Here is a 22411-nt window from a genome sequence, read left to right on the forward strand (position 1 = left end):
GGGAGGACTAAATAAAAGAATCCACCTGTTAAAAATAAGACAGCCATCCCGCAATGGAGTCGCTTATGCTAAGCTTGGGGGGGGGGGAGGGTGGTTGTGTCACCAAACCCAGACTTAATTTGGGCTTCAGCCTCTCCCAGAAATGGAATCCTAAAGCAGTGGGGAATCACCTGGTCAGTACCAGTGAAGTAGCCGGGCCAACCTGCCATCCCCTAAAGGAAAGCGACCTCCCGACATCCAGTCCACTTTTTGCTAGTGTCTTTCTTGTTCCTGCTCCCTTCGGTGTAAAAAAAAAAAAAAGCCTTTCATTTTGTACAGCTCCTCCAAGCTTCTTTCTGTCTGCTAGATGGAATGCTGCCCAAACGGTGAATCGTTAAAGAAAGCCAGTAAGATCTTTAAAATTTCCTCAGTTGAATTTTGGGTTTTAACATACCTAACAGGTTCGGCAGACTGGTGAAAAGCTAGTTATGTAAATTGTTCCTCCGGGCTTAGCAAACACCTAAGAATAGGGGTCATTTTTTCTCGAGATTCAGGGAAACAGAAGAATTTCACCACCACAAAATAAACACATACCTAAGGTGAGTTGTTCATAAAAATGGTAAATATATGAGAATTAAGACAGTCTGTTGCCACACTCAGCCTCGACCCTGAGAAATAAAACCGCACGGGTACTGGATACATCAACAGGACTTGGCTCGTCTGCTGTCTTCATGTGAATTTCTTTCCCAGGACCGTCCTGTCCAGGCAAAAGTTTCTTCATTACAGGAACTTTCCCAGGGTACCGTCAACTCTTCAGCGGAAAAGCAGCAACAGTTTGCACTGTTCAAACCCTTCCCTTTTCTCAAAATCCTCCCTTGCTGCTTCCACCAGTCCGAGCCTGTTGACATCATGATCCTTATCCAATCGTAATCAAGTCTCTGTGTTGAAAGACCCTCTCTGCCTTAAATCAAACCTGCATTTCTCAGTAAATTCTGACCTTTTCTTTCCTCCCTGAAACGCTATCAAAACTTTGGGAGGTGGGGTTCTCCCAGACCAAGGTAAGGAATGCATTCCGCTTTGTCAAATCCACAGGTAGTGTTGGTGATATTTCAGGAGTCAGCATTTGACAGCCTCCATCCCCGAGCCCCGCAGAGATCCCCTGGGGAAGCTGGGACCTCCTCCCTAGAGCTCAAGACCTTCAGCTGGAATCACTGTGCTCCTCTGAGGCCTCTTAAACTTCCTGTTCGGGGCTCTTCTGACCACAAAGGTGGGGTGTGTAGGTTTCACGCCCTTTGAAGCTCTGATCCCTTTCCTGAGCCCCAGTTGCTAAGGTTGCTAATCCTGGCGTTGTCACATCATTCCCCCCCCCCCCCCCCCCCCCCCCCCCCCCCCCCCGTGAGAAGCCAGTTCTCTCCACGGGCACTCCACCATCCTATAGGTAAGCTTGAAGTCTCTCCTTCCATTCAAATCTTCGAAGAGAGTGCCCAAAAGAGTTTTATCATTTTCTTACTGTTTCAGATTTTATAATAATGTCTGTCCCTTGTTATTTGCAGAAGTTTCCACCAGTTAATTCTAATTAATTCATCGCTTTTCCTAGGACAACATTCCTACTTACTACAACGAATGCTCAGTATTTGTCAGGCAGTAACAACAGTGTTTATTGCTTGTAGGGTTTTTTTTTTTGGATGTTTTTACACTTGCTTAGACTTTACTGCCCCCCCACACACACACACACTCCTCTTCTTACAAGCCAGCTTTAATTTCTGCTCTTGAAATTATTCCATTTATCATTAGAAAAAGAACAAAACCATTGTAGCTATGAATGTGTAAAACTATACAAAGAGCATAACCTCAATAAAGTAAATTATGTATGTACGTACACTCACAGAGTAGGAAACACATTTTAAAAATTTTTAATGTTTATTAATTTTTGAGAGACAGAGAGGGAGGGAGTAGGGGAGGGGTAAAGAGAGAAGGAGACACAGAATCCGAAGCAGGCTCCAGGCTCTGAACTGTCAGCACAGAGCCCGACGCGGGGCTCGAACTCACAGACCGCGAGATCATGACCTGAGCCAAAGCCGGACGCTCATCCGACTGAGCCACCCAGGCGCCCCTAGAAAAACATTTTAAAAGAAATATGCCAGGGGCCCCTGGGTGGCTCAGTTGGTTAAGCATCCGACTCTTGGTTTCGGCGTGGGTCGTGATCTCCCGGGTTCGTGAGTTCGAGCCCCACATCGGGCTCTGCACTGAGGGTGAGGAGCCTGCCTGGGATTCTCTCTCTCTCCCTCTCTCTCTCTCTGCCCCTCCTATGCTCTCTCTCAAAATAAATCAACTAAAAAAAAAAAAAAGGAATATGCCAAAAGATTCAATGCTTACCTATACTTTATTTGCTCTTTCTGTATATTTTAATAGCTATTTAAATCTTAACCATTCAAATCTTTTACATACTCTTGTGTCGTTCTGAACATCCTACTTTTATAACAACTCAAATTATTTAATAAATAAAATAGTTTTACAAAACATTCTGGCCGGCAGTGAAGGAAAAAGTTTGTATGTCGTCTCTTAAGTGTCAGGTATGAATGATACCAAAGAGATTTTTTTTTTTTTCAATGTTTTTTTTTTTTTGAGAGAGAGAGCATGAGCAGGGGAGGGACAGAGAGAGAGGGAGACACAGAATCTGAAGCAGGCTCCAGGCTCCGAGCTGTCAGCACAGAGCCGGACTCGGGGCTGGAACTCATGAACTGCAAGATCATGACCTGAGCCGAAGTCAGTTGCTTAACCAACTGAGCTACCCAGGTGCCCCCAAAAGATTCTATTTTCAATTATGTTTTCTTGAGCTAAATTAGATCTTGGTTTATCCAGGATATTTAAAATCAACCTTCATCGGGGCACCTGGCTGGCTCAGTTGAAGGAGCATGCAACTCTTGATCTGGGGGTCATGAGTTTGAACCCCATGTTGGGTGTAGAGATTACTAAAAAAAAAAAAAGGAAATAAACTTAAAAAAATGTAATCACCCCTCATCACGTTCCCTCTAATAAAATTTAAGTTCTTTTTTTTAATGTTGATTTATTTTTTGGGGGGAGGGGGTGCACGAGCAGGGGAGGGGCAGAGAAATAAAATCCCAAGCAGGCTCACAAACCGTGACATCACAACCTGAGCCAAAATCAAGAGTCACAGGCTTAACTGACTCACCCAGGAGCCCCAAAATTTAAGTTCTTTTACTTCCAAATTCTCAGACAGCTGTAACCTCTGCTTAACGGACAGGAAACTGGTCAAATATTTGTATCTGCCTATCACCCCTGCCCCAATAACCGGTCTTCCACTGTGATACAGTTTTTCTCAATAATGTCAGTACTTTTCCTTGAAATATATGATGGGAAGTTCACAGGCTTTGGTTCCGGGCTTACCATCTGTTTACTGCTATATAGCCTTCTCCTGTGGTGATCTCTTACTGAGACTCATTTATATCCTCTAAAATGAGGTTAGTAATTCTTACTGTATTATTGACATGTTCGACACATAACAATTGAAAATATATTCATTGTTATTGTGATTACTCTTGATTATTCTTTATTATAAGGAAAATAGCAAACAGTACCCCGAACATTCATATTTTACAGGGCAGTTGGGTTATTTATTTATTTATTTTGAAAGAGAGACAGAGAGCAGGGAAGGGGCAGAGAGAGGGAGGGTGGGAGCGGAGCCCGATGCAGGGCTCGAACTCAGGAACCGTGAGATCAAGACCTGAGCCGAAACCACGAGTTGGGCGCTCGACCAACTGAGCCACCCAGGCGCCCCCGGGGCAGCTGTTTTTTAATATTTGCAGATGCACATGGAGTGACGGGGAATCTGAAACACCAAACCTAAGGTCTGACGATGCCACAGAGATGAAGCCACAAAGAAACCCATCTCTCGCTTTCGGCCCCTGCTAGGACTGGACAGTCCAGCTAATAAGCCACAGCCCGGGTGGGGGGAGAGAGAAGCAAGCAACCGATCTCGAATGTCTCCCAGGTTTCTTATCCCATCCATTAGGCAGATGGTGGTTCAGCGACGGGCACCGTTCTCTCCCTGACTGTCTCTTCCCCGGCAGCAGCGGTTCCAGGAGGGCAGAAAGAACAAAGGCGGCCACTCCGTGCACGCCTACTGTGTGCCAGGCGCGTCGTTCCAGCTACATTCCAGCTACGAACACGTGATGAGAGGCAGTGTTCTAGCTGGGGAGGCACCAGTGAACTAAGCAAGCTAAAACGCTTTTGAGTTTATACTCTAGCGAGGAGAGACAGGACTAAATAACTGATAGAATACATCAGTAAATTATGTAGCATGGAAGACAGGCATGTGATGGGGAAATAGAGCAGGGAAGGGGTATGAGGGTGCTGGTGGCCAGGTGCGTCGCCTTTAATGGGCCTCACTGAGGAGGTGCCATTTGAACGTGATGAGGGATCGAGGCACGGGGACATCTGAAGGGCCAGTACCAACCGCCAGAGCAAACACATGATGTGGGAGCGTGCCTGGATTCTGTACCAAGATACCCAAACAACACTGCCAGGCACCAGGGTTATTATAAGCCTCGAGGGGAGGGCAGATCATTATACGAGCAATTACGGCAAAATGCTAAGTGCTACCTAAGATATAAAGAATGACCTTGAGTGGAGTCAGGGAAGGCTGACCCAAGGGAGTGCCGGGGGAAATGGTATTAGAAGTTGGACACGAGTGGGGCGCCTGGGTGGCTCAGTCGGTTAAGCGGCCGACTTCTGCTCAGGTCACGATCTCACGGTCCGTGAGTTCGAGCCCCGCGTCGGGCTCTGTGCTGACAGCTCAGAGCCTGGAGCCTGTTTCAGATTCTGTGTCTCCCTCTCTCTCACCCTCCCCCATTCATGCTCTGTCTCAAAAATAAATAAACGTTGAAAAAAAGAAGTTGGACACGAGTTTTGCCAGATGAAGAGGCCTGATGGGACAACACGTTGGGAGTCAAAGATGACACAGATGACCTAGCCGACTGGTGATCTTTGAAAGCGCTTCCCCAGAGGGGCCACACTTCATTTGTCCGGTCAGGCCCGAGGATGTGAAGGCACACCCGGCCTTCCAGATGCCCGGCATTGCAGTCCAAGGGAGGAGCCTAATTTCTTCAGCCAAACCTTACTCCTGGTCTTTCCACCAGTGTGCAGCTTTCCCACTATTACCCAAAAAGGCTAGGGCAAACATCTTGGTTCATAACCTTTGTTACACTTGTTCAGTTATTATCTTAGCGTCAGTTTCAGGAAGTTAGACTGCCCCATTCAAGGGTTTTGGTATTTCCACCTTTGATACATTTCCCACTTGGCCTTCCAGAAAGAATGTGTCAATTCTCCGCCCCACCAGGGGGTGTAGGAGAGAGACTCTCTTTGCCCACATCCTTACCAACAGGTTGTTATTTTTAGTATCTTATCCCAGAAATTGGATATAAAAATAAATACGAGGAGAAGATGGTTTCAGGCTCTTAGAAGGAAGTTTCCTGAACTGATCATTTTTTTTCTGTCTTGTTTAATAAAAGAAATGAGACTGAGGCCGTCCTACTGTGCAGAGTTTCAATCATGAATATGATGGTCCAGAAATGGAAACTCACTGGTGTGCCCTGGGGGCTCAGTCGGTTGAGCGTCCGACTCTTGATTTTGGCTCAGGTCACGATCCCAGTGTCGTGGGATCGAGCCCCACATCGGGCCCTGCGCTGAGCATGGAACCTGCTTAAGATTCTCTCTCTCCCTCTGCCCCTCTCCCCCACCCCGACTCGTGCTCTTTCTATAGGAAGGAAGGAAGGAAGAAAGAAAGAAAGAAAAGAAAGAAAAAAGAAAGGAAGGAAGGAAGAAATGGAAAAGAAATCCAACCTCAGGATGCGGCCAACAGAATGATCAGATCATTTGTACCCATTACCTTGGGAAGGACTCCTCCAGCTTAGGAAAGATTTCTGGCTCTGGGGAGGGGCAGATCAATTCCATTCCAGCTCCAGCCCTTACAAGCTGTCTGATCTTAGGCAAGTGACTATAACCGGGTTGGGCCTCGACGTCCTGGTCTGTAAGATAGGGGCAGTGGACAGAGTCCCTACCTGTAGGAGTGCTTGCGAGAGACCGTGTGTAAGAAGTTGTGAGTTCTGGTCTGAGATGAGAGGCTGCGGCTGGAGAGCCATGCATCCTGTCAACGGGAGGCCTGAGACCGGCCCTGCTCCCTTTTATGATGCCCCTGAGATACCCGGTAGTGACAGGATTTCAGGGTCACCCGGATTGTAAAGGACTCCTCTGACCTCAGTCATGTCCCCTTCCCACCACACACTGGGGAGCCTCTGTGGCCCTCTGGGATGAGCTCCCCCCACCCCCCCCCACCCCTGCCTGCTGCTCAGGGGAGCAGCTTGGGTAGAGGAAGGCATGGCTGGTCTCAGGCAATCTCTAAGGATCGCATGCCTCTGACAGGTAGGGAAAGAAGACGTTCCCCGGGGAACAAGTAAAACTAGAAGTCCATCTCGACATTCAGTAAGCGCTCCCTTATCCCCCCCATGTCATCACCATCATCATCACTAAACTCTCAGGCATTTCAGACTGTCACCTTGCCCGATCAACACTAAATAAGCCCTGTCTGCATGGCGCCGACAGCCTTTCATATCCCAACCCACCCCCGCCCCGCCCAGCAGAGCAAAGCATTCTAGCAGAGTAAGAGCAGCTACCGGATGTTGAGGGCCGACCCCGGCCGGCCCTGTGCTAGTGACTCCTACACAGGGCACACCTGGGAAAGGCAGGTCGTCTTCTCCTGAGTATACGAACCTCCGTTTACTCACAGGTCCTACGCAGCCGATCACAGCTGCGCGGAGTTGTGATCACAGGCCGGCTGAGACCTTTAAGAAGCAAGTGCCCCTGACCCCCGGAGTCTGACCTCCGGCTCCCCCACCAAGTACCCGCAAGCCCCTGGGCAAGTGCCTTAAGGTCCCAGCTTGTTTCCTCTGTCTGAACGGCGCGCTAATGGTAATGCCTACTTTAGGGGGTTAACAAGAGGATTAAAAGAGCTAATGCATTTAAAGGACTTCGGTAAGCTCTTCATAAATCACGGTTGTCGGGATTTTTATTTTTATGACTATGGTGGAGGGATCAAGGAGAGGACGAAGATTCGGCCAAGGAGACTGAGAAGTGGCACCAACCACAAGATCGGGGAGGGGGGAGCCGCGAGAAAAGGGTGTCATGGAAACCAAGGGGAGAGAATGCCAAGAAGGAGGGAGATCTAACACAAAAGGGCACTCAGAGGCCGGTTTCTTCTGACAAGACAAAAAGAGCAATTTTCATCTCTTAGCGACCGATGAGAATAAAGGCAGAAAGGAAGAAAATTAGCCTCTAGCTTTCTTTTTTGTTTTTAAGTTTTCCTTTAAATTCCGGTGAGTTAGCACACGGCGTAACATTAGTTTCAGGTTTACGATATAGTGAGTGATTCCACACGTCCATGCGTCACCCGGTGCTCATCGGGACAAGTGCATTCTTAATGCCCGTCACCTATTCCCCCCCTCCCCCACCCCCGCTGTCCCCTGCCCTTCTGGTAACCATCAGTTTGTTCCCTATAGTTGAGTCTGTTTCTTGGTTTGCCTCTACTCTCTGTCTCTTTCCCCCTCCCTTTGTTCCTTTGCTTTGTTTCTTCAATTTCACATAGGAGTGAAATCATATGGTATTTGTCTTTCTCTGGCTTATTTCACTTAGCGTTAGACTCTCTAGCTCCATCCGTATCAATGTGAATTAGCCTATAGCTTCAAGTGAAGCCTTTTGTAGACCAACCTCATCGAGCCGATCAGAATGCCCAGGTGTCATTTCCATGTCTTCTAATCAGGGAAAATATGTATCTCTTGGCTTTTCTTTAAATGAAACAGACAAAAAGAAATGTCAGGCTACATCAGGTGGGTGAAATGAAAATGTAGACAATCTCAAATTTACACGGCAGAGGGGAGGGGCGGGGAAGGGAGGAAAACAGGTCAGATCACAGAACAGGTTTTCAAAGCAGAGGTCTACACCGGACCCCCACACTGACTCCAGTGTAAAGGAGGGTCGAGAAATGGGCCAAATGTATGGATTTTTCTTTCCGTCTTTCTATTCTGCCTGGTGCCAGAAAGAAATTACGACAGCACGAGCTGTGTCTTTGGACAAATATTCAACAAGTGTTTATAGAGTGAAGTCAGCGGGGGCCGGGGGGGGGGGGGGCGGGAACGATCCAGAGGTGGAGTGATATTCTAATCTAGGTAGAGACCTCCCAAGGGGTGATTTAGGGAGGCATAGCAAGGAATTAAGGGTTAAAAATCTACATACACTGTGAAGTGGTTTTGCGGGGCCTGAGTGGAGCTGCCACTTGCCTGGGGTCGGGAGGGGGTCCTCTTCGGCTTGGGAGAGATAGGGGTGACTTTCCCAGAGGTGCCCCAGAGGGATGCAAGGAGGGGGCCCTCTCCTGGCCAGTTGTCAGCTAAAGGGTCCCGAGGCAGAGAGGCTCTCCCAGTCTCCTTCTGCACATGAGGGTTAAGAAAGCTGAGGCTGAAGGCAAATTCGGGGTGTGAGGCGTGGGGTGGGGGAGGGGTGATGGCAGAGCACGGAAGGCTGAGCCTCCGACCCTCACCACCATCACCACCACCACTGCCGAGAGGGGAGCGTGGGTGGTTGGAGTGGAGGGTTTTAGGGTCAGATTGTGAGGTCATTGATGGGGCAGGAGGGAGAGGCCTGGGAGGGGCTGAGGGGCTCTTTCTGGAAAGAGAAGTACTTCAAGGCAGGCTCTGAGTACGGCAGCCCAGGGAAGGCTGCCGTGGCTTCTCCTGCTCCCTCGGGGCCTCAGCCCACAGCCCTGTGTCCCTACGGAGCTCGTCATCCCCACTGAGCTGTCATCAACCGCCAGCCTAATGAAAACCCCAGTACCTCTCCCTGGGCCCCTAACCTCCCCTCCGCCCCTGCTAGGACAGCACAGCCCAGAGTTCTGTAGGATCCCCTGGAACCTGCAATTCCCGCCAGGCTTCCTGTGGCTGTCAGCTCCCTGTGTCTTCCCGGTCATCGTGCCCTCACCCACTGTCCCCTGTGCTTCTCTCTGCCCCCCCCCCCTCCCGCCCCACGCACCATCTCCCACTGCCGCAAACGCTACCCTCTCAGCTCTGTGAAGTCCCTACTTCCTGTACGACCAACTCCCCCGGGTCCTCGGATCTGCGCATTCACTTCCCTCTTGGCACACAGCCCTCAATGCAATCATGCCCCCCCCCCCCCCGCCCCGCCTCGTCCTGCTCACAGAAATAGGGACGCACGCACCTACGCAAAACACAGGGACCCTCAGGGGCTGAGGTCACCCTCCAATATGAGAGGAGGAGATGGGGGGGGGGGCCAGGCCAGCTTCCTGGAGGGTCCGCCCCTTCTTTCCCTCCCCCGTGAGTGCCCTCCACTCACTAAAATGCTGTATGGGGCCTCTCGGCTTTCTGATGGCCGGGTTCCTGCAGGTGCCTGGCTGCTAGATGACTTCTCATCCCTCCCCAGCGAGTCTCAATTCTTGGGGTGAGGAGGGGGTTAGCTTGGAGTCCTCGGGCGCCCTTGTCCTCCAGCAAATCACTTCAGGGCTGATGGGGGGAGGCCCTGAAGCTCCCGGCGCTGGGCTCTGCTCTCTCCTTTCCTTCACCGGGGAGTGAGGCTGGGGGGGTGGGGTGGTGGTGAGGAGAGGGTGGCGTCAGGCCACAGGAGACATTCCCGGTTGTGACCCGGGATGTCCACAAGTAGCAGCAGCAACAGCAATCCCAGGGATGCACCCAGAGGAAGAAGCGCTCTTCCTCAAAGTGACCAGGAATGGTGCCCCTGGGAGCCCTATTTTGGGGCTAGTACCTCAGCACCGGACTCCTTTGAATCCAGTAGAGGAGAAAGCACCGCCCCACTGCTATCCAACTAGCGGGCACCGTAGCCTGGCTGGTCTGACCCGAGGGGCAGGCCCGTTGTAAGGGGCTCCGTCCATCTACCTTTGGGAACGGTTTCAGCCCTCTCTTCTTCCTTCTTCCCTTTTCCCTTCCCTCTGCAAATTGAGGTCGATAAAAACCCCACCTCGGGGTACAAACCCATCCCTTTATAGCTTTCTGCTATGTTGCTCCTTTTCCCTTTACCTCTCCCTAAAATAGTAACAGAGACATTAAAATCGATGCTGATAAATATTTATTGACATAGAAAGAAGCCCACGACATATATCATTTGGTGAAAAAATACGGACTATAGAACAGCACTTCTATGTGACCATTTTTATCTATACATACATCTATCTGGGTACACAGGTATAGGGAAGTATCTAGAAGGACGTCCATCAAAGGGATGACGACGGTTAGATCGGGGTGGAGAGCTGGGGGTAACTTGTACTTTACTTTCTTGTACTTTTCTTTATTGTTTGAAGATTTAACAATGAATGGTGCCACTTTCACAAAGAGAACAGAGCCAGCGAGGAAATGAGCGCACAAAGAAAACAGGCCCTTAGGCAGGGGGGCTGGGGAAGCGAGGACAGAGGTCAGGCTGTCTCCCTCCACTGTGCTGGTATTCAAGACCCTCTCTACTCCACTCCCAAAGGAAAGCTGCTTTGTGGATTCATGCATTTAGAAGCGCCCCTCCCCAGTTGTCCCATTGCTGGACTCAGAATATGGGTTAGGGTTCAGGTAAGGCTAGGGGACACCAGCTCACTGCAGCTCAGAAGGGTCATCTTGTTGGCCAGGGGCCTCTCTGGGTCCCTCCTCCTCTGTATGGGTCAGCTCCTGCAGGGTGATGATCAGATTCTCAAACACCTGGGCCCGGCTGCTGTCATTGTCACAGGTTTCCTTTGAGTGGCCCTCCTCGCCGCAGTAGGAGCAGCGGATTGTGTGTTTTCGCTTCCTGGTTCTACGCAGGTGCCTAGAACCATCATTCTTATGCCCAGAACCCCCGCTGGTGGAAGGAGACTGAGCCCGGGAACTGCTAGGGGAATCGATGACTAGCACTTGGTCCCGAGGTCTGGCCCTGCGTCTGGGGAGCGGAGAAGCCGTGAATGACAGTGGAGGGTCCTGAGACTCCACCAGGATCACATCCTCATCTGAGTCATCGAGGGCATCATCTATCTCTATCACGTTGCAGTCGGGACTGCCGACCACTATCTGCGGGGAGCCCTGAAATGCCATCAGGCTGGTGGCCCTCTCCACCAGTGACTCAGATCTTTTGGGCCGTTTCTGTTTAAGGAAAGTGTCATCCCAATCCTCTTCCTCCCTGACCATCTTGATCAACTCGAGGAAATTGGGGAGGCGCTCCTGCTCATTTGCATACATCCTGAGAAGATGCTTCAGCCTAAAGCGCAGGTCCCCGTTCAGCTCGGCCCCTAAAAGGAGCTGGTGCAGGCGGGTCTGGTTTGCGTCTTTCTGAGCTATGATCCCCTCCTGAATAGCATTTTGGAGCTGCACCTCTAAACGGATCACATAAAGGGAGGCTTTCTCCCCTTGCGCCTGCAGGGTGTTAAAAAATTTACCGTGAGCCGACACACTGCTTTCCGATTCTCCAAACACCAATTTCATGGCACGCAAGAAATCGGCCACACTTAGATTGGGGTTGGCCGCCTGCAGCAAAAGCATGACCTCCCTGGCGGGGCCTCGAAGCGTTTTCAGCAAGCGCTTGAGCTTCTCCTCCTCAGACATATTCCAATCCGGCAGGGCCCCATTGACTTGGATGAGCCAGTTTTCAAAGGTTTCTTCCCCCTGGGCTGGCACCACCCTCCCCGAGAACAACTTCATATTTCTCTCTGCCACGCTGGCCATTAAAGGGCCGAGGCTTCTCCCCAGGGACCTCAGCATAGAATGGGCCCAGGGCGGCAAGGGTGCGTTCTGCCGCCGGCTATTACCCATGCGCGCAATGATGCTAGCCATGACTGATGACGATCGGGGTGTCCGAATGGAACAAGACGCTCAGGCTTTGTGGGTTAGCCTAATGTGCAGGCGTGCTGGGGGGACTCTCCTATCTCAGTAGGGGCTGTAAAGAAGAAAAAAAACAAACAAACCGGGTAGTAGTTAATAAGGGAATTGGCTGCAGTTGTATTACTCTCTCCCTTCCTGCATATCCTGCAGTGCATTTTATATCTGCCCACCTCCCTAAAAATATCTTCTGGGAGACTGGCGATTACAACCTCACTGGAGCCAGCCGGTGTCTCGGTGTAAGCAGGGTGCTTTTTACGGCCACATCCAGCCAGTCGTCCAGGAGGGAGGGCAACTGTTGCTTCTAATTCTAAGTGTAATCGTGTGTACGGAAGCTGATATTGGCCTCTCAAAATAGAGCACAGTGGTCACAGATTTGTCGGAATCCATAAGATCTCGTTAACCTCTTGGTCTCAGATCCCAACCACACCCCCTTCTGAAAGTCCCCCCGCCCCACCCCCGCCCGGGTTATGTCTCAGATTCTTACAGGAGCGCAGGAACGGGTGCGCGCGCGCCTTTATTTCACTTCCAGCTTCTGCAACCGGTGGCCTCCGCGAGAAAGCTCGTCTCCAGGCTAACAGCCGATCTCTGTCCACCGGGGGGGTCGCCGATCCGAGACCTCCGGGCGTCAAGATTGCGCCGCCGCCGCGGAGGGCAGGGAAGGGAAGGGTCAGGAGCAGCCTCCTCGCTCATCCGGCTCCTTCCACCCCCGCCACCCACCCCCCTCCCCGCTGCCTCCGCTGTGGGTAAGGCGGAAAATTCCCTCTCCCACCTTCTGAACACAAGCCAAAGCCACCCCCGCCCCAATACATTTCCCCCGGGAAGTGGTCGGCCTACCAGCTTCTGCAATCAGCCGCACAGAATTCAAGTTCGGATTCGGCTTTGATGGCCTGCCACGGAGATAGGGAATAGGAGTTGAACACGCACACCCACACAGCCCTCTCCAGAAGAGATGAAGGGATGCAAAGGGGGTTCAAGGCGGACAGCTTGCCATCCTTCCCTCCCCCCACCCCGACCCTTCGTCCCCCCTCCCCGAAAAGGCCCCGCCGCTCAATCCAGGCAAATCCTACCCATTAGGCGACATCCAGCGCAACCCCACCTCCTCCCTCAGCGCTGCGGGTCCACGGGCGTGCTCCTCCCCCCGCCTCGCCGTCCCCGGTTCCCCCAGGCTGGGAGCCACCCGGGACCGGTGCCCCTCCTCTCTCGGCCGCCGGGCAATCGCGCCCCCCCTTTCTTTACCTGTGCTCGGCTCGGTGGGCTGCGGACCCTCGGGCCTTGCCAGCTGCGGATGCCGCCTTCCGGTCTCCGCGGCCCCGCGAGGGAAGAGGACGGGCACGTCCCCGGCCGCTTAAGCGACCCGGAGCTGCCCGCGGAGCTGCTCCGCACGGCGCCCCCCGCCACCAGCGAGGGGTAGCTGAGTCCAGACAGCACGGTTCCCACGGCAGCCGCCGCTGCTTTTATCCTCGGCCCACGGAGACAAAAGAGCGTGACGAGAGAGCCGGCGCGGCCAATCAGCGGGGCGCGGGGGCGGGTCCCCGCGCGGTCTCGAGCCGGATGCAAATGTACGCCCGAGGGGGGCGGGGTGAGGTGGGCAGAAGGGCCGGCGGGCGTCCAAGGCCGCTTCGGTGCCTGGACTGGAAGAGTTTGCGACTCTTGCCCGCTTCTCCCTCTTTTCGCTCTTGGCTCAACTCCGCGCCTTGGGGCCGGCGCATTAAACACCGAATGGGATCGAAATCAAATACACAATAAAAGCGGCTCACCTTTGTTTAGGGGGAAGGGAGAAAAAAAAAAAAAAAAGCATCAGCGCTTGCTCTGTGCAAATAGACTTACACAATTCTTTTACTGTGAAGGAGGTGGTAGCGTGTCCATGTCACAGGGAAGGCACTCGGGCATCCGGGCCCTTAACCAGTACTCACTAAGGTATGGGTGCAAGTCTGGCTGCATGAGAATCATTTGGGGGGGTGGGGGAGGAGGGAGCTGGTTAGAAATGCAGATTCCCGGGCCCCGCTTCCGGGGGATTCTGATCGACTAGGACAAGAGCTGGGTGTGATTTTTGGTAAGTCGCTGTAGTTCATCCCGAGAGGATGTAGGAGGATGGTGAATTAGTAAATGGACCTGCCTCCAACGTATCTGTTTATAGCATATCTTGGGTGAAATGCAGCTCCAGAGCGGACGCTCCTACCTGGGGTCCACGGTCTGCCTGAAATTGGATGCAAAGATTCTGGACTCTGTAGGAAGCTGAATAATGGCCACCCAAATATACCAAGTCCCAATCCCTGGAACCTGCAGATGTTAACCTTGTATAAAGCAAGAGTCTTTGCAGATGTGGTTAGATTAAGGATCTCGCCGTCAGGAGATGCTCCAGGAGTATCTGAGTGGGCCCTCAATGCAATCTCGCGTCCTTGTAAGACAGAAGAAGAGGGAGAGCTGACGCAAACAGAAGAGGAGAAGGTGATGTTGAAGACTGATGCAGGGATTGGAGTGGCGTGGCCACAGGCGAAAGTGCCCGCAGCCACCGGAAACCGGAAGAGGCAAAGAACAGAGCACAGCCCTGCCCACACCTTGAATTGAGCCTGATTGAGAAACTGATGCTGAACTTCTGGTCTCCAGAACCATCGGCGTATAAATTGTTTTAAGCCCCTGAGTTGGTGGTAATTAGTTAGGGCGGCCACAAGAAACTAATACAGACTCTATATTTCTCGGAGTCCAGAGCTTTGCACATGTTTAGATGGGCCTGTGGTCCAGTAATGGTTAAAAACCACCCCCTCCAACCTTTCTCCATTTAAGATCTTTCTTCTTCATTTTGTACTTGAGGAAGAAGTATGAGGACTAACACCCAACGCAACTCGACTAGACCCCACCCCCCCCCCCCCCCCCCCGAGCCACAGCTCTCTGCCGGTGATGGAGCTCTTCCATTTCTCAACCCGAGGACAGCATTCTAGGTCGCCCTTCTGTGAGCTCTTGAGTGGACCCCTCCCTTGCCGGGTTGGGCATCACTGGCCTCAGAGAAGGAGCAACTCCGTGAAAGGGAGTCTGTCCGGAGTGAATGGGTCGGAAGTCAGTGGCTCCACGTATGAGACTGCTGGCGCTGCCATAACCGAGGGCCACAGAGCCGGTGGCTCAAACAGGGGACATTTATTTCCTCACAGGCCTGGAGGCTAGGAATCCAGATCAAGGTGCACACAGGATTGGTGTCCCCTGAGGTCCCTCCCCTTGGCTTGCAGACAGCTGCACTCTTGCTGCCTCTTCACAGGGTCTGTGTGTGCCTGCTCCCACCTTCAAATGTCCTCTTCTTCTAAGGACCCCAGTCAGATTGGACTAGGACCCACTCTGACAGCTTCATCCTGACTCAGTCACCTGTCTTACGGGCCCATCTCCACCTACAGTTACGTCCTGGGGTACCGGAGGCCAGGGCTCCCGCACGTGTGCTCTGGAGGGACACAATTCAGCCCGTAACACCCTCGTTCCCCTTATTCTGGAACAGCATGGCTCCTTTCCCCACTTGGGACTTTTCGGGGGCCAGGGTGCTGGGGGCATGCGTTGCACGAGTGGACGGCCCACGCACAAAGCAGTTGCTGTTGCTTTTTCGTGACTGGTGATGGCTGGAAGTGAGTGAACAGTGGGGTGCCCTTCAAGCTACTGTTGGGTTCCTCTTTGGCACTCAAGGTACTTCACCTGCTCCTTTCTGCTTTCTTTTTTTTTTTTTTTTTTAAGTTTCTTTATTTATTTTGAGAGAGAGAGAGGGAGAGAACATGGGCAAAGTGGGATCATGACCTGAGCCGAAATCAAGAGTCGGATGCTTAACCGGCTGAGAGCCACCCAGGCCCCCGCCCCCCCCCCACTCCTGCCCTTTCTGTTCTCTTCTTTCCAACCTTAGTATTTAGAATTCCTCAAAGTATAGAATCCAGATTTGGAGGCGAAGCACCTTCCGTCTCAGGGTTGTGGCCTGTCTCTTGTGGACGGGATAGAGTAGGATGGGGTGATAGAGGTGGGGATAAGGCAGGCTGGTCACCTTTCAGACCAGGGCTGAGGCCAGCAGTAGCTTATGGGCTAACTGCACACTCTTCCTTTGGCCCCCCAGTACCACGACATCTGCCCCTGGCCTCTCAGCAGATTCTTTTTCCGAATTTGAAGGGTTTCATCACCAAGTCAGGTGATCTGCAGCCGGCCCTGGCAGCATCAGAAAAGACAAAGACTAGACCTCAGAGCTCTACAAGATTGCTGAAAAGAAACGGAGTGTGTGGGGGGTGGCTGGATGGCTTGGTCGGTTGAGCCCCCAAGTCTTGGTTTTGGTCTCGCGGTTCGTGGGATCGAGCCCCGCATCTGGCTGCACGCTGACAGCGTGGAGCCTGCTTGGGATTCTCTCTCTCCCCCTCTCCCTGCCCCTCTCTCCCTGTCTCAAATAAATAGATAAACATTAAAAAAAAAAAAAAAAAGAAATGGATTGCGTACCAGGTGCCTGGGTTGGGTCCTGAGAACAAAAAGAGGGTCTTTCCATGCAGACCTGGGAGGAGAGTGGCTAAGCTGGCTCCAGTCGGTTCTTGAACATCCCTTATCTCTGGCTGCATGTTTTGGGGTGTCGGGGGCCACTTCCAATGGCAAAGATTCAGGCTCTGGTGGCTCTAAGGGGGGCCGCATTTTATTTTCCAATTGCAAAAGCATAAACTTCAGAAAAGTTGATGGTTAGGAACTAAAACTTTCGGTTGAACCAATAATAGCTACCTTTGGTTGCTTTGCTCCTCTCTGTGAGGAATTTTCCATCCATTATCTCACTTAAGCCTCTCCAGCAGCCCTGTTGAAATAGACATTGTTCTCCCATCGAAGTAGCTGAGGGCTTACAGACACTTCACGCTCGAGCTCTTTGGCTCATCAGAAGCCAAAGCCCGGATGCGGGACGCTTATGAAAGACCCCTCCCCAGCCTAAGCTGAGACCCCGAGGGCGGCATCTTTCATGGAAATACTCAACGAGAGGGTGATAGCAAGATATTTTTAGGCAAAGAAAAACTAAGAGAGATTGCCACCGGCAGACTGCCCTAATGGAGATTCTAAAGGATGTACTTCAGGGGGAAAATTATCTTAGAAGAAGGAAACGCAGGACGGAATGGAGAGCAGGGAAAGTACGTGGGCAATATGAGTGAACACGGATGGAAGAAGGACTCACACAAACGTCCATTCTGTTTTTTAAAAAAGAAACTTGCAAGGACCTTACGATAAGAAAAGACGTCAGAAGCAGCGTAAATGGAGTTCAAGTTTTCTAAGGGCCTTGTATCACATCGGAAGCGACTTAGGTACTTACATCTAGACTTTTATCAAAGGTAATTATGTATGTAGGCAATAATAGGATGTAATTATTAAAATAACAGCAACAGGATGTAAATCTTCAAACTAGCGGAGATGGAAAAGAACCGAAAAATTTTTAAAAATTCCTTTTAAGTCAATTCTTTTTAAATCAAGAAAGAAGAGGCAAAAGAAACTCAGGGGGAACCAATGCAAGCACAAAATAAAATGGTAGCTTGAAACCCCAATATATCAATGATTTTATTAAATGTTTATGAGCTAAGGGGCGCCTGGGTGGCTCAGTCGGTTAAGCGTCCGACTGCGGCTCAGGTCACGATCTCGCGGTCCTCGAGTTCGAGCCCCGCGTCGGGCTCTGTGCTGACCGCTCGGAGCCTGGAGCCTGTTTCAGATTCTGCGTCTCCCTCTCTCTCTGACCCTCCCCCGTTCATGCTCTGTCTCTCTCTGTCTCAAAAAGAAGCAAACATTAAAAAAATTTTTTTTAAATAAATAAATGTTTATGAGCTAAACGCTCAAGTATTATCAAGTAGGATGAATAAGTACGTCTGTATGCTGTTTGAGAGAGACAAATTCAAAATATAAGGATACAGATAGGTTGACCATAAAAAGATGGGGAGAGCTAAGTCACCCGAATAATGACATAAGCGATAGAACACTTGTATAGAGATATTCAAACAAAATACACTTAAAAAGCGAACAGCATGATTCGAGATGTAGAAGGACATTTCCTAATGATAAAAGACTCAATTCACCAGGAATGATTATGTATTTATAACAAAACCTCAAAATATATAAAGGAGAAGTTAACTTACTAAAAGGAGAAATAGACAAATACAATAATCCGAGTGGGAGGTCTCCCCCACCCCGTACTTCATCCAAGAGACATAAAAAGGGTCTCCAAGGATATAGAATTTTTGAACAACGTAATCAATAACTTGAGCTTACAGCCATTGTATAGAACACTGCAACCAACAACCACAGAATACACATGCACAAGGTTGATGAAACGTGACCATGTCCCAAGCCGGAAAGCAAGCCACATTTCAAAAAGTTGGAATCTGATCATAATGCAAAGAAGTTACAAATCGATAATTACAAAAGACAACGGAAAAAGCTGGGTATTAGAAAAGCAATAGTGGAGTCACAGAACATTTGTAGTTGAACAACAGTGAAAAGACATCGAAACTGCTTCGGATGCAGCCAAAGCAGTGCTTAGAAGGAAAAAGTGTCTTTTAGCAATGATGAAAGGCCAAAAGCTAATGAGTTAAGTATGCACTTGCAGATATTAAAAAGCAAACAAGAGGGGCACTGGGGTGGCTCAGTCGGTTGAGCGTCCCACTTCAGCTCCGGTCACGATCTTGCAGTTTGCGGGTTCGAGCCCCGCGCCGCCAGGCTCGCTGCTGTCAGCGCAGAGCCCTCTTTGGATCCTCTGCCTCCCTCTCTCTGCCCGTCCCCCGCTTACACTCTCTCTCAAAAATCAATAAGGAGAAGGTCGCTGGAACCTCCAACGTGTAGCCAGACAGAAACACAGGTAACAGCCTGGGCTTGAGACTGGCATCTGAGGTGGGGGTGGGGGACTGTCCCGTAAGGCTAAGCCCTTTAACTATGGCGTCTGATGCCACCTCCGGGTAGACAGTGTCAGAATTAAGTTGAATTCTCTGACACCTTGGTGGTATCTGAGAATTGTTTGGTGTTCACTGAGGGATCAGCCCCCACCCCAAGTTAGAATTGGGTCTAGCAACCCTAAGAGATGGGGGTTCTAGCCAGGGAAATTAGGGCAGAAAAAAGCAATAAGCAACATCCACATTGGGAACAAGTAACATGATCTCTATTTGTGGATGATATGCTTTTGTATATAGAAAAGCCTACAGAAGCCACTGGAAAACCAGTGGAATAGATTAATTCAGCGTGGTTGTAAGACACAAGATCGATATACAAAACTCAGTTGTATTTCTATACGCTAGCAATGAACAATCCAAATATGAAATGAAGAAATCCATTTATAGTAACTTCAAAAAAGAACATATTTATGAATAATTTTTAAAAGTGTGAGACTCCCACCATGAAAACCACACATTATCACTGAAAGAAATGAAAGATCTAAATAAATGGAAAGATACGTTATTTTCACAAATCGGAAGACTTCATGTTGCTAAGGTAGTGACCTACAGATTGATCTACAAATTCACCGTGATCCGTATCATAATCTTGGTTGGCTTCTTGGTAGAAATTGACAAGCTGGTGGTAAAAGTCACGTGGAAATGCAGGGGACCCAGAAAAGCCAAACAATCTTGAAAAAGAAGAGCTTGAAGATTAACCCTTCGCAGTTTCAAAACTTATAAAAAGCTACAGAATCAAGACTGTGTGGTACTTGCATGAGAAGAGATATACAGATCAGAATAGAATAGAAGCAAGAGTCCAAAAATAAGTCCAGCCATGTACAGTCAATTTTCGACACAAGGGTGCCAGACCGTTCCTTCAGTGGGGGAGAACAGTCTGTGCAACAAATGACACGGGGACAGTTGTGTGTCCAAATACAAAATAATGAAGTTGGACCCCCACTTCGTACCATGTACAAAAATTAGTACAAACTATGGGGTGCCTGGTTGGCTCAGTCAGAAGAGCATGAGACTCTCTATCTCGGGGTTGCGACTTAGAGCCCCACATTGGATGTAGAGATTACTGAGATAAATCAAACTTAAAAAAAATAATACAAGGGGCACCCGGGTGGCCCAGTCAGTTAAGGGAGCATCTGACTTCGGCTCAGGTCATGATCTCACGGTTCGGGAGTTCAAGCCCCACATCGGGCTCTCTGTTGTCAGTGCAGAGCCGGCTTCTGATCCTCTGTCTCCCCCTCTCTCGCTCTTTCCCTGCTCACACTCTGTCTCTCAAAAATAAATAAACGTTTTGAGACACAAAAAAATAAGCAAAACATTAATACAAAGTAGATAATGGAAAAAAACCAAAAATGAAATACAAGAGCTAAAATTTAAAAGCTCTTAGAAGAAATCATAGTTGAAATAAATATTTGTGACCTTGAGTTAGGCAGAAACTTCTAAGACATGAAAGCACAGGCAAGAAGAGAAAGCATGGATAAGTAGACTTTGGTACGTCAAAGGACACTACCGGGAAAGGGGAAAGACAATCCGCAGAGCGAGAGACAATACATGCAAACTGTATATCTGATAAGGGACTTATACCTAGAATAAATAAAATGCCTTTATAATTCAATAACAAAAAGGCAAAGAATCCAATTAGAAATGGGCAAAGGATCTGAACAGACATTTCTCTAGGGAAGGTACAGAAATGGCCAATAAGCACATGAAAAGATGCTCAACATCATTGGCCATCAGGAAATGCCAATGGAAACCATAATGAGAGACCACCCTATACCTACCAAGATGTCTATAATAAAGAAGACAGACAATGACAGATGTTGGCAAGGATATGGGGTGGAGTGCTCAAATATCGCTGGTAGGAATGTAAAATGATACAGTCATTTTGGAAACCAGTCAGGAATTTCCTCAACAGGTTGAATACAGAATTACCATACCGTGCAATAATCGCACACCTCAGTGAATACCCAAGAGAAACGGAAACATATATCCACATCGAAACTTGTACCCAAATGTCCATAGCACCATTAGAAGCAATAGCCAAAAAGCGGAAACAACCCAAATGCCCATTAACGGATGGATGGATAAAAGGAATAAAGTACTGATCCACGGATGAACCTTGGAAACATCATGCGAAGTAAGAGAAGCCAGTCACCCAAGGCCACATATCGTGCGGTTCCATTCACAGGAGTTATTCAGAATAGCCAAGTCCAAGGAGACAGAAAGTAGACTAATGGTTTCCAGGGGCTGGGGAGGGGAGGGAGGAGAGGAAAGGGGGTGACTGCTAACGGGTACAGGGTTTCATTTCGGGCTGGTGGAAATGTCGGAAAATCGATTGTGACAATGATTGTACAGCTCTGAAAATATTTTAAAAGCCACTGAATTGTCTACCTTAAAAGGATGAATTGTATGAGTGTGCGGCGTATCACAATAAAGTTGTCTTTGTTTCATTTTTTCATTGTCATTTATTTGTCTTTATTATTTAGTTACTTTTTTTTTTTTTTTTTTTTTTCAACTAGGCTCCACGCCCAACATGGGGCTTGAACTCACGGCACTGAGGTCAGGAGCTGCACGTTCTGACTGAGCCAGCCAGGCGCCCCCTACATTTTTATTTCTTTTCTTGTCTTTTTTTTTTCTTACATTGCTTTAACATCTGTGTTTTTAAAAATCATAAGTGGCTTACATTTGCTTTTATTATTGAAGGTATAGGTGACGCACAAGACTCTATGGGTTTCAGGTGCACAACATAGTGATTCGATAATTCTACACGGTACTCAGTGCTCACCACTAGGGCGGTCCCCGTCTGTCACCATCCAGATGTTATTACAATACTGTTGGCCGTCTTCCCTGTGCCGTGCTCTTCAACTCCATGACTTGTTTATTTTATAACCGGAAGTTGGTAGCCCTGAGCCCCCTTCGCCTATTTTGCCCATCCCCTCCCCCCCCCCCCCCCCCCGCCCGCAGCCACCAGTTTGTTCTCGGTGTTTAAGAGCCCATTTGGTTGTTTGCCTGTTTTTGTTTTTTAGATTCCACAGACAGGTGAAACCGTACGGTATTTGCCTTCCTCGGACTTCTTTCACTTTGCACAGCGCCCTCTAGGTCCATCCGTGTTGTCACAAATGGCACGACCTCATTGTTTTTAATGGCTGAGTGGTGTTCCATCGTGCGTGGAGAAAACGGAGCCCTCGCGCGCTGTGGATGGGAAGGTAAATGGGAGTAACCACCGGGGAAGGCGGTATGAAGGCTCCTCCGCCAATTAGAAATAGAGCTACCACATGATCCAGTAATTCCACCTCTGGGTATTTAGCCACAGGCAACGAAAACGCTAATCTGAAAAAGAGAGTTGCACCCCTGTGTTCAATGCAGCACCATTTACGATAACCAAGATAGGAAAGCAACCCAAGTGTGCGTCCACAGATGAATAAAGAATATGTAGTGTGTGTGCATACACCTATATGTATATATTTATATAATGTGTGTGTGTGTGTATATATAATGCATATATAAAGTATATATATATATATATATATATATATATATATATATAATGGAATATTAATCAGCCATTAATAAGCTGGGTTTGTTTTCAAAGCT

At 49.4% G+C, this 22411-nt stretch overlaps 1 protein-coding gene across 2 annotated transcripts; it reads right to left on the reverse strand.

Annotated features, from left to right (window-relative positions):
• Window positions 1-10126: 10126 nt before the first annotated feature.
• On the reverse strand, window positions 10127-13441 carry ZCCHC12 (zinc finger CCHC-type containing 12). Of its 2 annotated transcripts, XM_019421894.2 has the most exons (4): window positions 13146-13441; window positions 12744-12796; window positions 12394-12525; window positions 10127-11964 (listed from the first exon to the last, which is right to left on the reverse strand). In XM_019421894.2, the coding sequence occupies exon 4, from the start codon at window positions 11859-11861 to the stop codon at window positions 10653-10655; it is 1209 nt and encodes a 402-aa protein (XP_019277439.1). In that variant the 5' UTR covers window positions 11862-11964; window positions 12394-12525; window positions 12744-12796; window positions 13146-13441; the 3' UTR covers window positions 10127-10652. The 2 variants fall into 2 exon arrangements, with proteins under 2 accessions (XP_019277439.1, XP_053748096.1); XM_053892121.1 differs by lacking the exons at window positions 12744-12796; window positions 13146-13441 and having other exon boundaries at window positions 12394-12590.
• Window positions 13442-22411: the final 8970 nt, after the last annotated feature.

Source organism: Panthera pardus, unplaced genomic scaffold (assembly GCF_024362965.1).
Source record: "Panthera pardus isolate Hobbes unplaced genomic scaffold, ASM2436296v1 HiC_scaffold_27, whole genome shotgun sequence".
In the NCBI taxonomy this organism is placed as follows: Eukaryota; Metazoa; Chordata; class Mammalia; order Carnivora; family Felidae; genus Panthera; species Panthera pardus.

Coding starts and splice junctions, on each gene's coding strand:
- ZCCHC12 (XM_019421894.2), bottom strand. CDS start 11,861: ATGGCTAGCATCATTGCGCGCATGGGTAATAGCCGGCGGCAGAACGCA.